This window comes from Charadrius vociferus, unplaced genomic scaffold (assembly GCF_000708025.1).
Source record: "Charadrius vociferus isolate BGI_N301 unplaced genomic scaffold, ASM70802v2 scaffold287, whole genome shotgun sequence".
NCBI lineage: Eukaryota > Metazoa > Chordata > Aves > Charadriiformes > Charadriidae > Charadrius > Charadrius vociferus.
The window spans coordinates 3,453,691-3,466,182 of record NW_009649568.1 but is presented as its reverse complement, the minus strand read 5'-3'; the positions used below and the strand labels follow the sequence as shown (position 1 = coordinate 3,466,182).

The following is a 12,492-nucleotide window of genomic DNA, read 5'->3' as shown; positions in this document are numbered from 1 at the left end:
TGTAACTACATCCTTGCCAGTTGACCAATAATATGTATCATGCATGGTGTTAGTAAAGAAGGCTGAAGGCTTTTGGCCTCTTAGCTTCTCTGGTAAATCCTTCCTAGGTAAATAGCTCAAATGCTAATATTACTGGAAGCATTATCATTGATCAGGAAATGTTGTTTCATTACTTCCAGTTCTGTTACTGGAGTAAAAAGTCTCCCAGAAGAAAACATCTTTGTATTGCTTATTACCTTTCTTGCAGACTTTCTAGAATCAGAAGTAAAATCAATATTTTTCTTACTGTGCCCTGAAATAACATTTTTTTCCAAGTGTGGGATCATGAATTAAAATCTCAGACTTCTTTTATTGCTGTGTATAACATAAAACCATACTTAGTGTCCAATAGTATAGAATTTCTAATACAGTTGCAGAACCTAGGCTGGAGAAACACTGTATGATTATAATAGCATTTTCTGGTATAAAGAAAGGTGCAAAGGTTGTTTTTACCATCTAGAAAAGCACTTGAAAATTGGACCTCAGTACATCTCTATAATTAACAATTATAAATACCACATATATATGGTTGGACAAAAATTTGACAGCCTTTTTTTTTAGGTATAGCTGTTTTTCTAAAGAGAAACACAAATCTAGACCATTTTTACATTTCGATCTAATATTATCAGTAGCTTACAAAATAACTTTCTAGTATTACAATTAAGCAAAAGGAGAAAACATTTGAAAGTAAATGTACTTATACCATATTCTGTTTCATTAATTTCCAAATTCCTGTCGAATGGGTTTTAGATGATTAGATAACCATAGCTTTCATAGTGTTAAGCATAGTTTACTGTGTGATTTAATTTATGCCATTATCTTGTGATATAAGCTTGAAAAAGTCCTTTTCTCTTAATGAACAGTCTTTTGTTTTCTGACCAACACAGACATGAAACCCAAGCTAACCTAAACTAGTCATCACAGCATTGTGAGAACTTCTACCCTCAACTGTCCTTCCCTTAATGAAAGAAATTGTTCCCTATCAAGAGGAATGCAGGCTCCCTGCAGGATGTTAAAGCAGGTTTCTTCCTCTAACTATATTGTATGAAACTAGGAGGAATATATTAATGAGTTTTCAAAGAAGAGCAAGGTTGCCAAATGTGCCTCAGTCAGTATTTTCTCTCAACTGCAGTTGGGAAGCAGCTGAGGTAGGAGAGAAAGAAGAGGCAGGGAGGGGTCTGGATTCCCTCCTCTACTGGGAAAGCCCTACTCAGAAAACGTGATAAAGCCCTATATTTTGGTGAGTATGGTCTTTCCTGTGCCTTGAATCAGAGAGAGGTCTCGAGGAAAGAATAACATGTAACTATGCAATTTAGATTATTAGTGGTAACGGTAGAGGTATAGAAACATCTAACTAAATTAGACCATGTTATCCCAAAAGGCAGTATTTTACACATTGAGACCCACAGCCTTCTGATGGTGATGGTCTCCAAAGGAGTAGTTGCAGTCCTCAACACAACACATGTACAGTTCAGATCACCCTTCCACTCCCTCCACTCCAAATTTGTTTCTGCTGGCAATTCATTGGCCTTGGCCCAAACAGACACAATGCAGGGGGGAAGGAGAGGAGAGAACAACGGTGGTGCAGCTGTTCTTGTTTGCTGGATGGCAGATTTTTTTAACAAGAAAGTGACTGTACATACCTGGTAGGGCCTGTTCCACCAGCCAGTAAAAAGCCATTGAGCTGTCATGATATCTCTTCACCAAAGAAATAAGATTTGAAATGAGATACCAGAGTGGTAGAGTGCTCCATGCACAGATAGACATCAAGTGAGCTTTTGTCATCAGCTGCCCTTGAGTCAGAAGCTTCTTCATAGTAAATGAGCACCATGCCAAAGTTGTTCAGCCCTGGAGACCAGGGGAGAAATGCTGGAAATTCTTTGCCTACTTTAAACAGTATGAAACAAGACATTGGAATATTAGAAAATGGACTAAAGGAAAAAAGGTTCAGAAACCCTACGGATCACCTATTTTGAAATCAGACAGTTACAGGTAATGGAAGTCAACTTCAGAAGAAGAGCAAGTCTCCAAAGAAATGACACGGGAATCCAATCATCATTTAAAATACACATTTGCTGCCCTTTGAGTAGTGTATGAGAAAAGGGATCCTGAAAAAGAGAAGCCAAAGAGATTTAGAATAAAATAAGCTCACTCTGAGTTAAGGAATGAACTTTCATTATTCAATACAAATTTGAAAAGACAAAGAAACTTATCAGACTAAATTAAATGAGGAGCTCACAGCATTGTAGATGACTCATCGCAATTCAAGAAATTTATAACAGCGTAGAGGAAAACATAGGGAGCAGATGGTGCAAAGAATCCTCAGTACAAAACAGAGATCAGCACTGAGCTCAAGAGCCAGAAACCATCCTTCAGCATAGTACCAACAGCAAGAAAATGCTGCCATTAAAGTGATTAAAAGCCATGCTGTGCTTCTGAGCATTTTTTTTTTCAAATGGTTTCATTGGGTAACCAAATTAGAGCTCTCCTGCAGCTACTGGATTTGAAACAACTAATTAAAAGAACTTCCCATTGATTCATCATAGGAACATTAGACAAGTCTTTATAAATGGGCAAATAGGTTATACCTATTTTAGAATTTTCCAGTTAAAAAGAGATTTAATAATAAATGGATAGGATCTTTAGGGTCTAAGTAACTTCTGCTCTAGTGAGCAACTGTTATAAGAAGCTGAAATTTCTCCATTGAAAATACTGCTTTTAGTAGCACTGCACAACAGCTTAAGAAACAGAAACTGAGCAAGCTGCAGCTTTTAATTACTTGATTTTATTTGTCTATTTCTTTGTACAGTAAATTTCTGACTGCAATCCTTTTCCTAAAAGCCGTCATTTCCTCTGACACGTGAATAGATAACCTCTGTATGACAAATATAGATTCATCTTTCTGAACATATAAGAAATTATTAATGGTGACTCTTGTGCGGCTTTTTGTTAAAAAGTACACTTTTTTTTTCCCCCCGGTACCCTAATGCAAACACAAATATGCTTCTCATATTCACAGCCTTATGTACACACCTTCGCATTTTGATTTAGAGGATGCAGTGCTGGCACATTGCTACAGGTGTGATGTGAGCCTTACTGTATAGGGTTTTCAGTTTCAAGTGCGGGTCAGGCACAGCTGGTTTAGGAGAGTGCTGAAGTACTTTTCTTTCATCAAGTTGCTACTGAGTTGTTTCCCAGGAAGACTTGAGCTATTTCTTGTACTGAACTTGTGAGAGGATCTTCTGTTGTGCTAAGACTGTGTTTGGCATGGGCTTGCTCAAATGGAAGAGCTACAGTGGTGAGCTCGGCTGAAAACACATGTAAATTGATGTAAAAATTTGGAAATCAGAACCCAAAGAACAATGCATCACATGTGGTACACATGAAAAGCCTATAAAGGTTAGGTCATAATTTGAAGAAGTGCAATAGCAGTAATCTATATTTTAAAGGCCTAGAAGGTCCAAGAATATAATTATATCCACAGTTTAACCTGGTGTTTTCTGTAATCAAGCTCGATCATTTTGCAAGGATTTGGTTGCCTGAGCAGTGAACCCCCAAATGCGGTGAGAAGAAGCCATGATGAGCTGGGGAAGGTGGCCCAGCTGATGTCCCTTACCTGTGAGCAGGTGCACAGGGTGTATCAGGTTGCTATTGCTTCCTCAAAACCTCCTGCAGATCACATCTCAGTAACAGTGAGTGATTCAAACCAGCAAATAGTAAACAAATGTATATGAGCAATTGGCCTCATAGGCCCTTGATCAGTGTTTAGCAAATACAAATCCATGTTTGCTAGCTCCTGTTTTCCTCTAAACAGACCTATATTTGTTCCCTGCTTGGAATAGCTGATTTTACCCCAGAGGAATATTACAAGAGCTCAGCTTCACCCTCAATTTCAAGAGTAAAATTTTTATTTTAACTGAGGGAGTAGTTATATGTACTCAAGCATGACGTTTTGGCCCAGAACCTATGAATGTTTTTTATTTATTTATTTGTATTTTGTTCTAGTCCGTTACTTACATTATGCTGTTTAAGGACTTCCTGAAAAATAGGTTAATCCTTTATTCAGCATGGCAGGAATTCTTTTTTTCTCTCATTCGCTTGCATCAGAGCTGTGGTTAAAATGGCAGAAGTACAGGTGTAGGGCAGTTTCCTGTGTAAGCTCTGTTTTCTCTACTTAATACTTTTGGTAGTTTTTTTTTCATTTGGTGTTACATGTTGGGTTGGGTTTTTTTTTACTTCAGAGAAGACTGGACTATTATACCACAGAATAGTTATCCACAGGGAGGATTGACAGTGAATGGAAGTTTATTTTCTCTCTTGGATAAATGCACTGTCACAGAGAAGGAGATTGTTATGTGCATGTCTGTGTGTAGACTTTCCCTTTTTTCAAAGGAAAGCAACCGGTTTTGTTTTCTTTACTGTTTGTTTGCATTCTAAAATTTATTTATTGTCTTCATTTCTTAAACTTCCTGAAATATTTACAGGAAAGAAAACTAAGGCGTGAAATTTTGTGACTAGAAGCAGATTCTTGTTTCATTTTCCTAGGGAGACTCTTTCGTTCAAAAGATAGAAACAGAAGTCATTAAAATATGTTATTTTTAGGAGACAGCTCCTTGGAAGCTTAGAAGAGATTAAGATTCATAATAGAGAATGCGGGAGAGTGTGTAATAAACTGATATTTGTTAGTGGAAAGACAAACAGTGAAAACAGTCAGCCACTGGAAGACTTTTTTATGGTAGCTGGTTTGTTCAGCTTACTCAGTTGTCTTCAAGATGTGACTGGTTTTGTTGTAACATTTGGGAAAGCTGTGTATCAATACTATTAAAACAGCATTAGTGTCTGCAGAATGATAGACCTCCTTTGACATGCTTGACCAGATTAATAAAGTAAGCAAAGATCGTTTTCTAGAATGCAATTTTTGCACGCTTTGAAATTATTGCATAGATGACAGTGTGCCTTCTTTTCCAAAAGGGCAGAAAATATGTTTCTTAAAATTAGTTAGCCCCACAGTGAGATAATTTGGCTCTTGGGTGCATCCATCCACGTTGGGCCTCTTCCAGAAGCTGCCGGAATTGGTTCCTACTCTCTGCGCTGCTGCAGACCTGCAGTGTCAATTACAGCAGGTAGAATTGGGGGCAATATGGAGTTATAGAATATATAGAATATGGGTTTGCCCATAACCCGATTCCTGCCACTGGCCGCCTCTAACGAGCCGGCTCTTCTGTGCCCACAGCTACCTCGCTGACGGGCTGGAGTGCCTTTGCTGTTGCCAGCCCAGCTAGCAGAAGCAGGATTCACTGCGTCTGTTTTAAGCTGTGTCACTTTATTTTACCCCAAAGAGTAAACCAAATGTACATTTTTCACGGTTGAATTCTGACACTTAATGCAGATTATCCTGAATGTAGAATTTACTGTCTCTGAAACATGGTTCTACTCTGGACACGATGTCCTTGGAGCCAGCAGCACAACCCGGTTGCACGCAGCCAGCGGTGGGGACCGGCACAGGTGCTTCTTTCTATGTTTTCATATATAGCCATTTTTCAGAAGCTGGTCTGCACTTTAACAAAGGAATTACTGGTATGTACTTGAGACATTAATTCCAGGTTATATGATTTCCCTGAGAATTGCCATCTGTCATGCTTTTCTGCCTGGAGGTCACTCAAAGTTACCTCGGGTTGGTATCCTAAGACAGTAGGTTGAAAGGGTAAACCGTGTGCTTCGTCTTTAACCCTTAGTTATCCTTTTCCCTTTCAGCACCCTCCTTGATAGGTATGGTAAGGAAGGACTGGGCTTCCCAAAACAGCATTGCCCTCTCCTGGCAAGAGCCGGACTTTCCCCATGGAGCCATTCTGGACTACGAGATCAAGTACTATGAGAAAGTAGGTCTCACTTACAGCATCACCCAAATTCAGATCCTAAAGAGCAATATGTTTTGTACATTTAACATTCAAACAAAATACTTTAAACTTTTCACTTGATGCCGTATACAATGCTATATAAGTGGACGTTTTATTTTGTACTGACTTTTTGTTGTTTTATTTCTGACTTGTTAATGACTGTCTTGTTTCACATCAAAATCAAGTAAAGCAGCAGGCAGGCAGTAGATATACCTGTCCCACAGTAACTACATTTGTTAACATGGATAAATGGATCATATGCTTGAGCATATTTTAATTTATGGACTGTAAAAACTTCACATTAGACTGACACTGAAACAATACAATTAAGGTGAATATCAATGTGATTTAATTTTGCAACATTCTGTCAAAATTATGTGATTTCACATAAAGTGGGCAACAACACACACTACAAGTAAACGTACAAGGTGCATACACAGCTCATCTTGTGAAAGCACAATTTGAAGACTGCTTCTGCCAAAGCATAAAATGTGTTTTGTCATTTCCAGTTGGCTACAGGGCCTTACACTTGCAGGGTAAAATTTAGTGCTAATCAGTGCCTTCATTCCTAGAGACACAGGCAGGATTTTTTTGATGTCTGTATCTTAAACGGTCACCTGCTAAGTCAATTTTTGCTATTTCTCTGTCCCCATCTGAAAGTCACAATGGAACTAATGGATATGTGAGAAGACCACAAAGAACAGAAATACAAGCCAATTCACGAAAGAAAGATTTAGGGATGTTAGGCTCTGTAAATATCTGAGAATTTTCTTCTGTGGCTGCACTTCCCTATTGAGATTACGCAGCTTTAATGATACAGAAAAAAGGGTAAAATGGGAAAAGATCCAAACAGTTTAAATAGCACAGCTAAAGAGGGAAGACAGATTGCTTAGAATATTTGGTAGCCAAAGCAAGAAGACCTTACTTTCCTACTCTAATGGAAGTCATCCAGGTTTTGATCCATTGCCATAGTAAGCCACATTATGACTTTCAAATATTCGAAACCATTCACATGGATGTTAAATTATAAAGCTTATATTTATAAAAAACTTTTATCAATAGATTATCTGCCAGTATCTGTCAATACTGAGTGACATGGCAAATAGCTCTCCTTAGAGGTCTACGTATTGCTTAGACTTGCCGTTGCACAGCAAGACTAGATACACAGACTTCACAGCCCTTTGTTATATAGAAAGTTTAAACCACTCCTATCCATTTTTACCAAAAAGAACCATTGTCTGTTTTCACCTTTTATAATGCATAAGGACTATCTTTTAACTATAGACTTCACTTCCCCTTTAGGTGTGAGGAGATAAATGAACTATTGGCATCTTCTAGTACTGTTGCACAGGGGTTATTTTCTCCCTAAGTGACTTAACTAAATGTGTAGCTCCTGAATACACCTTTTGTTAGTAAGTTAGAACAGGCATGCTCTCTGGCAATGCAATGTAATAGGCAGAATGAAGGCAAACAAGCCAGCAAGAGCAGTAAGAAGATCACTTATTTGTCCAGAGGAATAGGTATGTGACAGATTTCGAAGAACTGTCTTGGAGACCAGATTTTAGAGCAGAGATATGAATAATCTAGTACTGGAAATCAGTCTGCTCATTTCAGTATTAAATTAGAAAATTATTTTTATATCGTGCTAAAGAAATGTACATTTTAACTTTAATACTCCCTTAGTATAGCAGCCAAATGCAAATGGGATATGCATATTGGAAAAAAAAAAAAAAGAGGGTGTCAGGGGTAAATATAGCAAGTGAAACTGTCATCTTTCAGGCTTCCCAGTAGCCTTCAAAGAGGGAAATATCGGCATTTATACTCTCAGCAGAAGTGACAAAATGATGTTGCATACCCACAAGAAACGTGTTAAAAGTGAAATAATTGTATACTGCATTTAGTATTAATTTACCACAAAGACATCCCTCTACTGGAGAGTAAAAAATTCAGGTGAAGTTCAAGAACAAGTATGAAAACCTCAGAAATTTTATTAGTCTCTTAAGTAGTCAATAAAAATGCAGAGAATGGTGTTCTTAGGTACTAATAAACACACTAATTAATAAAATAGAACAGCTTTGCAGTCCTATCCTTATCCCTTTTAACCTGTCATTTGTGTTTAAAAGAGAAAAGAGGCTTTGTGCTTGTATGCAATACAGGAAATTGAATGTCTCCATCAAATACAAACACTAAATACCCCATTTTCAATAGATTGTATGAGTTTCTTAACTTTGTGAAACTCTGAAGAACTCTGCAGGATTTTAAAATTTCACAAGTATGAACTGCTGTTTCTTATAAGATACCTTGTTGATATTTGCAAAATTATCAAGATAGCATTGGGGAGCATGCTTGCTTTTAATTATAGCCAGTAGTAATTCCGCAGTTCCTAAATGGAAGTCATTCATGTGCTCCCAAGATTTCATGAAAGATACATAAACTTAGAGAAATCAAGTAGCTGTCTAATAAACTACTGTTAGCATCCCACAAGATGTGGCGGTTTCCAACAATTTTATAAGTAAGACAAATTAGTGACGGTGAACCCAGAACATGGAGACGCATTTTCTATGCATATCCAGAGCAAGCAGAACAAGGGAAGGTGGCTATACTGTGCTAAATATGCAAGAAACTTATATTTGCACTCTTGTGCAATACAAATTGCACACAGAGACCTATTGAAAGATCAAGCCCTCTCTGTGAAAAATATTCACATCTTCGGAGAAACACTCTACCAAATAATAAAGAAATAAATAGAGAAGGAAAGTTACACAAGGCTGTCAATAATCTACAAGTATGGAACACATACATGAATTTAAAAATATACTAAAGCAGCTCCATAATTTGTCTTCTTTAAAGCACTTTTCATATGACCTTCATTTCTTCAGTGAATTGCTGCAAAATACTCAGAATCATAACTTAACAAAATATTGTTTGGCTTTCTATCAGCCTCTAAAAATAAAAACTGAGAAAATAACAACTTTTTTTTTGTGAGCCAATTCTATATGGATTGTAGAGATTTTTTGTTTCTTGTTTAGGAATACACTGGTACATATTTATGTGGTCGACTGACAAGAGGTCACTTTGTTCTGCAGCTTTTCAGCCAAAAATGCGGTGAACATAAGCTGACCTAGGACATAATTAGAGAGTTGACTTGGCCTGTGAGGAGAACAAAAATTCCTAGACATTCAGTCCAAGATGCTATGAGGTTTTGTCACAGTAAAGAGAAAAAATTTTCCACTGCTTGAATAGTTATGTTATATTACCAGAGAGAGAATATAATGATCCTGAAGAAATACTGTATGTTGAGGCCTGGTAGTTGAAATATCTTATTTCTGCTAGATTATGAATCATCCTGAAAACTATACAGTTCGCAACATTTGTCACCTTAGACGATAAGTGAGTCTTTACAGCAACACACAGAAAATCCATTAAATGTTTGACCTTAGAGATCCAAGATGTATTCTGGAAAGCATTTCTTCATAGAACTTCTTTGCAGTCTTCATAGATACTAAATATTTGCAAATTATCTCTGTTGATACAGGATGTCTGCCCTATTCTGCAATCTGTTATCTATCCATTCTATTTTATAACCCTTTAATATCTTCCACAAACAGCCCAGTACTTTTAAAAGCAAAAAGTCTCTCATAGGCAGTATTGTCTTTCCCTTTAAAAATCAAACTCCAGATATTAATGTAATCTCAGTTTCCTTGCTAATAGTAATCAACTTTTCTTTTATGCTTTAAAACTATTACTCAGACACTGACCAAAGCTTTTACTTTTTGAAAGATTCCAGAGCTTCATAACCCATTTACCTCTCACCAAAAAAGTCACGGGTTCAAGTCAGATGGAGGAGTGGGATAAGATACAGCCTTGTTAAAGCTCTGTAAGGAAGCTGAGTCCTTCTGTAGGAATTCCCTCAAGGGAAAGCAAACGGTACACAGTGGATATAAATTGTACCATTGAAGCTGTGCAGATGAACTGGAAAATGCTTATTTCTCCCCGTTTCCACCCAAAACCTTAAAGTTAGCCATCAAAAATTAATGCTCCCTGAGAGCTGTGTTAAGCATACCAAGCTGTATATGTATCAGCAACTGTATTAAGTTTAAGTTCTCCCACATGGCCCAAATACACAGCTGGGTTATATTTTCTGTTACACACAAGATAATATATAATTAGCTGCGGAAGCCAGTCTATAGAGAAGAGATTTTAATAGGGTGTACCCAAGCAATATCCAAAGGCATTGCAATAACATCTCCAAACACAGAATATCTTTTCGGAGCAGGATAGAGGCGCTTGCTGATGTTTTTTCACTTTCTTGTCTTTTGATGAAATTTACACTAAAGCCAAATCTCTTTGACAAAATATTTCATTTTATTGGCAGACTCATTTTGCAACTCACAGGCAGTTTGCACATAAAAATTTTAACCCAAGTCCAAATGACAGTGAGTGGACAGGATATGTAGGATGTCAGATACGACTTTTCCTCTATTCCAGTATTATTTAGAGTTGAATTAATAAATAAAAGAGAGAAAATAACCAAGCAGTAGAGGCAAGGGGGAAACTAGCTTTCCAATGAGATTTTAAAAAAAGATGAAGATCTGATGAAGCAGAGAGGTAGAGGAAAGTGCCAGATTTAAAGAATTACAAAGCAGTATGACCTTGTTAATTTTTCTGTCTGTCAGTAGCTGCATTTACTTAACTTACACGAGAAACGATGCTCCTTCTTAAAATCTAATATTAAAACAAACATTGCTATTTCTTTGAATATTCATTAATATGAATTAAAGTGAGCTATCCTGAATTTGAGTAGTAAAATACGTAAGAGACCTTAAGTTAAATGACTTGATAGGAATAATGCAATGATTTAAGACTATCAGTGCGTAATGTTTTGAATGACAGAATTATTTTTACAAAAATTAATATGGAAAATTATAAACAAGAAAGTAGTTTTGTCTTTCAGAATTGTTTGCCTACAATAGTTTTCTTTATTTTAAAGCACATCTATCTCTAGAAATACATGTGCCTTATTGCTACAAAGGTATGGAAGTGTATATGTACAATAGATTACATACTCTGGACTTGGATGGCAAAAAGATGTGGGACTCAGTACATGTACAGAGGTTTGAATTGATATCCTTGCCATTTTTTTCCACACTTTTTGAGGAACGGGTAATCTTGTGATTTGCTCACGCTGAAGACTAGCTCAGTAATAGGATGGTCCTGGGAGCCCTGGGAACGCATCAAGCTCACTTTCACGTACATGCCCAAGTTGTTTCATTCCAGCTTTTTTTCCTATGTAAACTTACAGGCTCGTCCTGGCTTAGGACAACAGATGTTCCTCTGTGTCTTCTCCCACTAAGGAGATATTTCATTATGATCTTCTTGTATTAATTCAGTTATGCTCAGGCAGTACCTGACCCACTTGAGTATTGACTGGAACCTAACCTAAATGAACAGGAGCCTCACATGTTCTCATCAGACAAGATACGGACATTTCTTATAAGAAGTCACATCATGTAGATCAGACAATCCTCTGGATTTCTGGCTTACATTTTGGAAAGGTGAAGTAAAATTAGTCATTCCTCTTCTATAGCCCTATGCCTCTCTCTGTGAGGTCTGCATGACATGTGTGAGGTTCATTCACCCTCAACCTCCCTACTACGTAGATAACTGAACTGCTCCAGTCTCTCCACCTCTTTGTTTTGCATAATGTTTAACTGAGTTAGAAGGATCGCATTTTTTCAGACACAGCTATGTTACAGCTTCCCTGTTTCCTTTAAGTACCGGTACCTTCTTGGTTCAGATTTTGCTTTTATTTTAGATTTTTAAATCATGAAGAGTAACATATGCAGCAGCTCCAATCCACATGAGACTGAAGAGAGCCTGCAGACTGTGTCACATTGTTCATGAGCAGGCATCGTTCATTCGGTACTGTTCTGGCTGAATTGTTAGCATGCACTGGCTCTTTCTCTGGGCATATTCTTTTATTGTTGCTATACCTACCATAGCATGCTTGATACCCTTGCAAGCTTCCTGACTAAATTTTAAAGTCAACATCAGCGACAAGGTTGGAGAATAGGAAAAGGCTTATAACAATAAGTATGATTCTATGAGCATATGAGCATATGAGCATTTCAGGTGCCTGGCCAGTCAGTGAGTACACTCAGCATAAAATAGAGAGCACTATGCTGTTAGCTTCGAATGATCAGCTGGGCAATCTTTAGCCTCATGCTAATCATACTCTTTTAAAATGAACATTTGCTCCTGTAATATTTTTCAATTTTTCAAATTATTTGAGGTGTAAATAACAATCCGCTGCCTATAATTAGAAAGTTTCTGATGTAACTAGAAGCAAGAAATTTAGGGCTCATGCCATAATACATTTTCATTACATTTTCAGCACATGCTTATAAAAACAAGAGCCCTGAGTATTTTGGATGTGTAAGGGCTTTTGGACAGTAGTATTAAGCAGACCTCAGTATTTGACCATAGCTGCAGGAAGAGGTCAGCATGTCACAGCAAGGCATCAGGGCTCCAAGGAAGCGCCTCTGGCATTCTCAGC

At 37.3% G+C, this 12,492-nt stretch overlaps 1 protein-coding gene across 1 annotated transcript in view; it reads left to right on the top strand.

The window, feature by feature from the left end:
* Positions 1–12,492, top strand: part of EPHA6 (EPH receptor A6) — a gene marked incomplete at its 5' end in the record, with an annotated part of 384,562 nt that overhangs the window by 220,969 nt on the left and 151,101 nt on the right. The window contains one exon of the mRNA XM_009890121.1: positions 5,794–5,918. Coding sequence (XP_009888423.1) covers positions 5,794–5,918 — 125 coding nt within the window. The remainder of the gene's footprint in view (positions 1–5,793; positions 5,919–12,492) is intronic.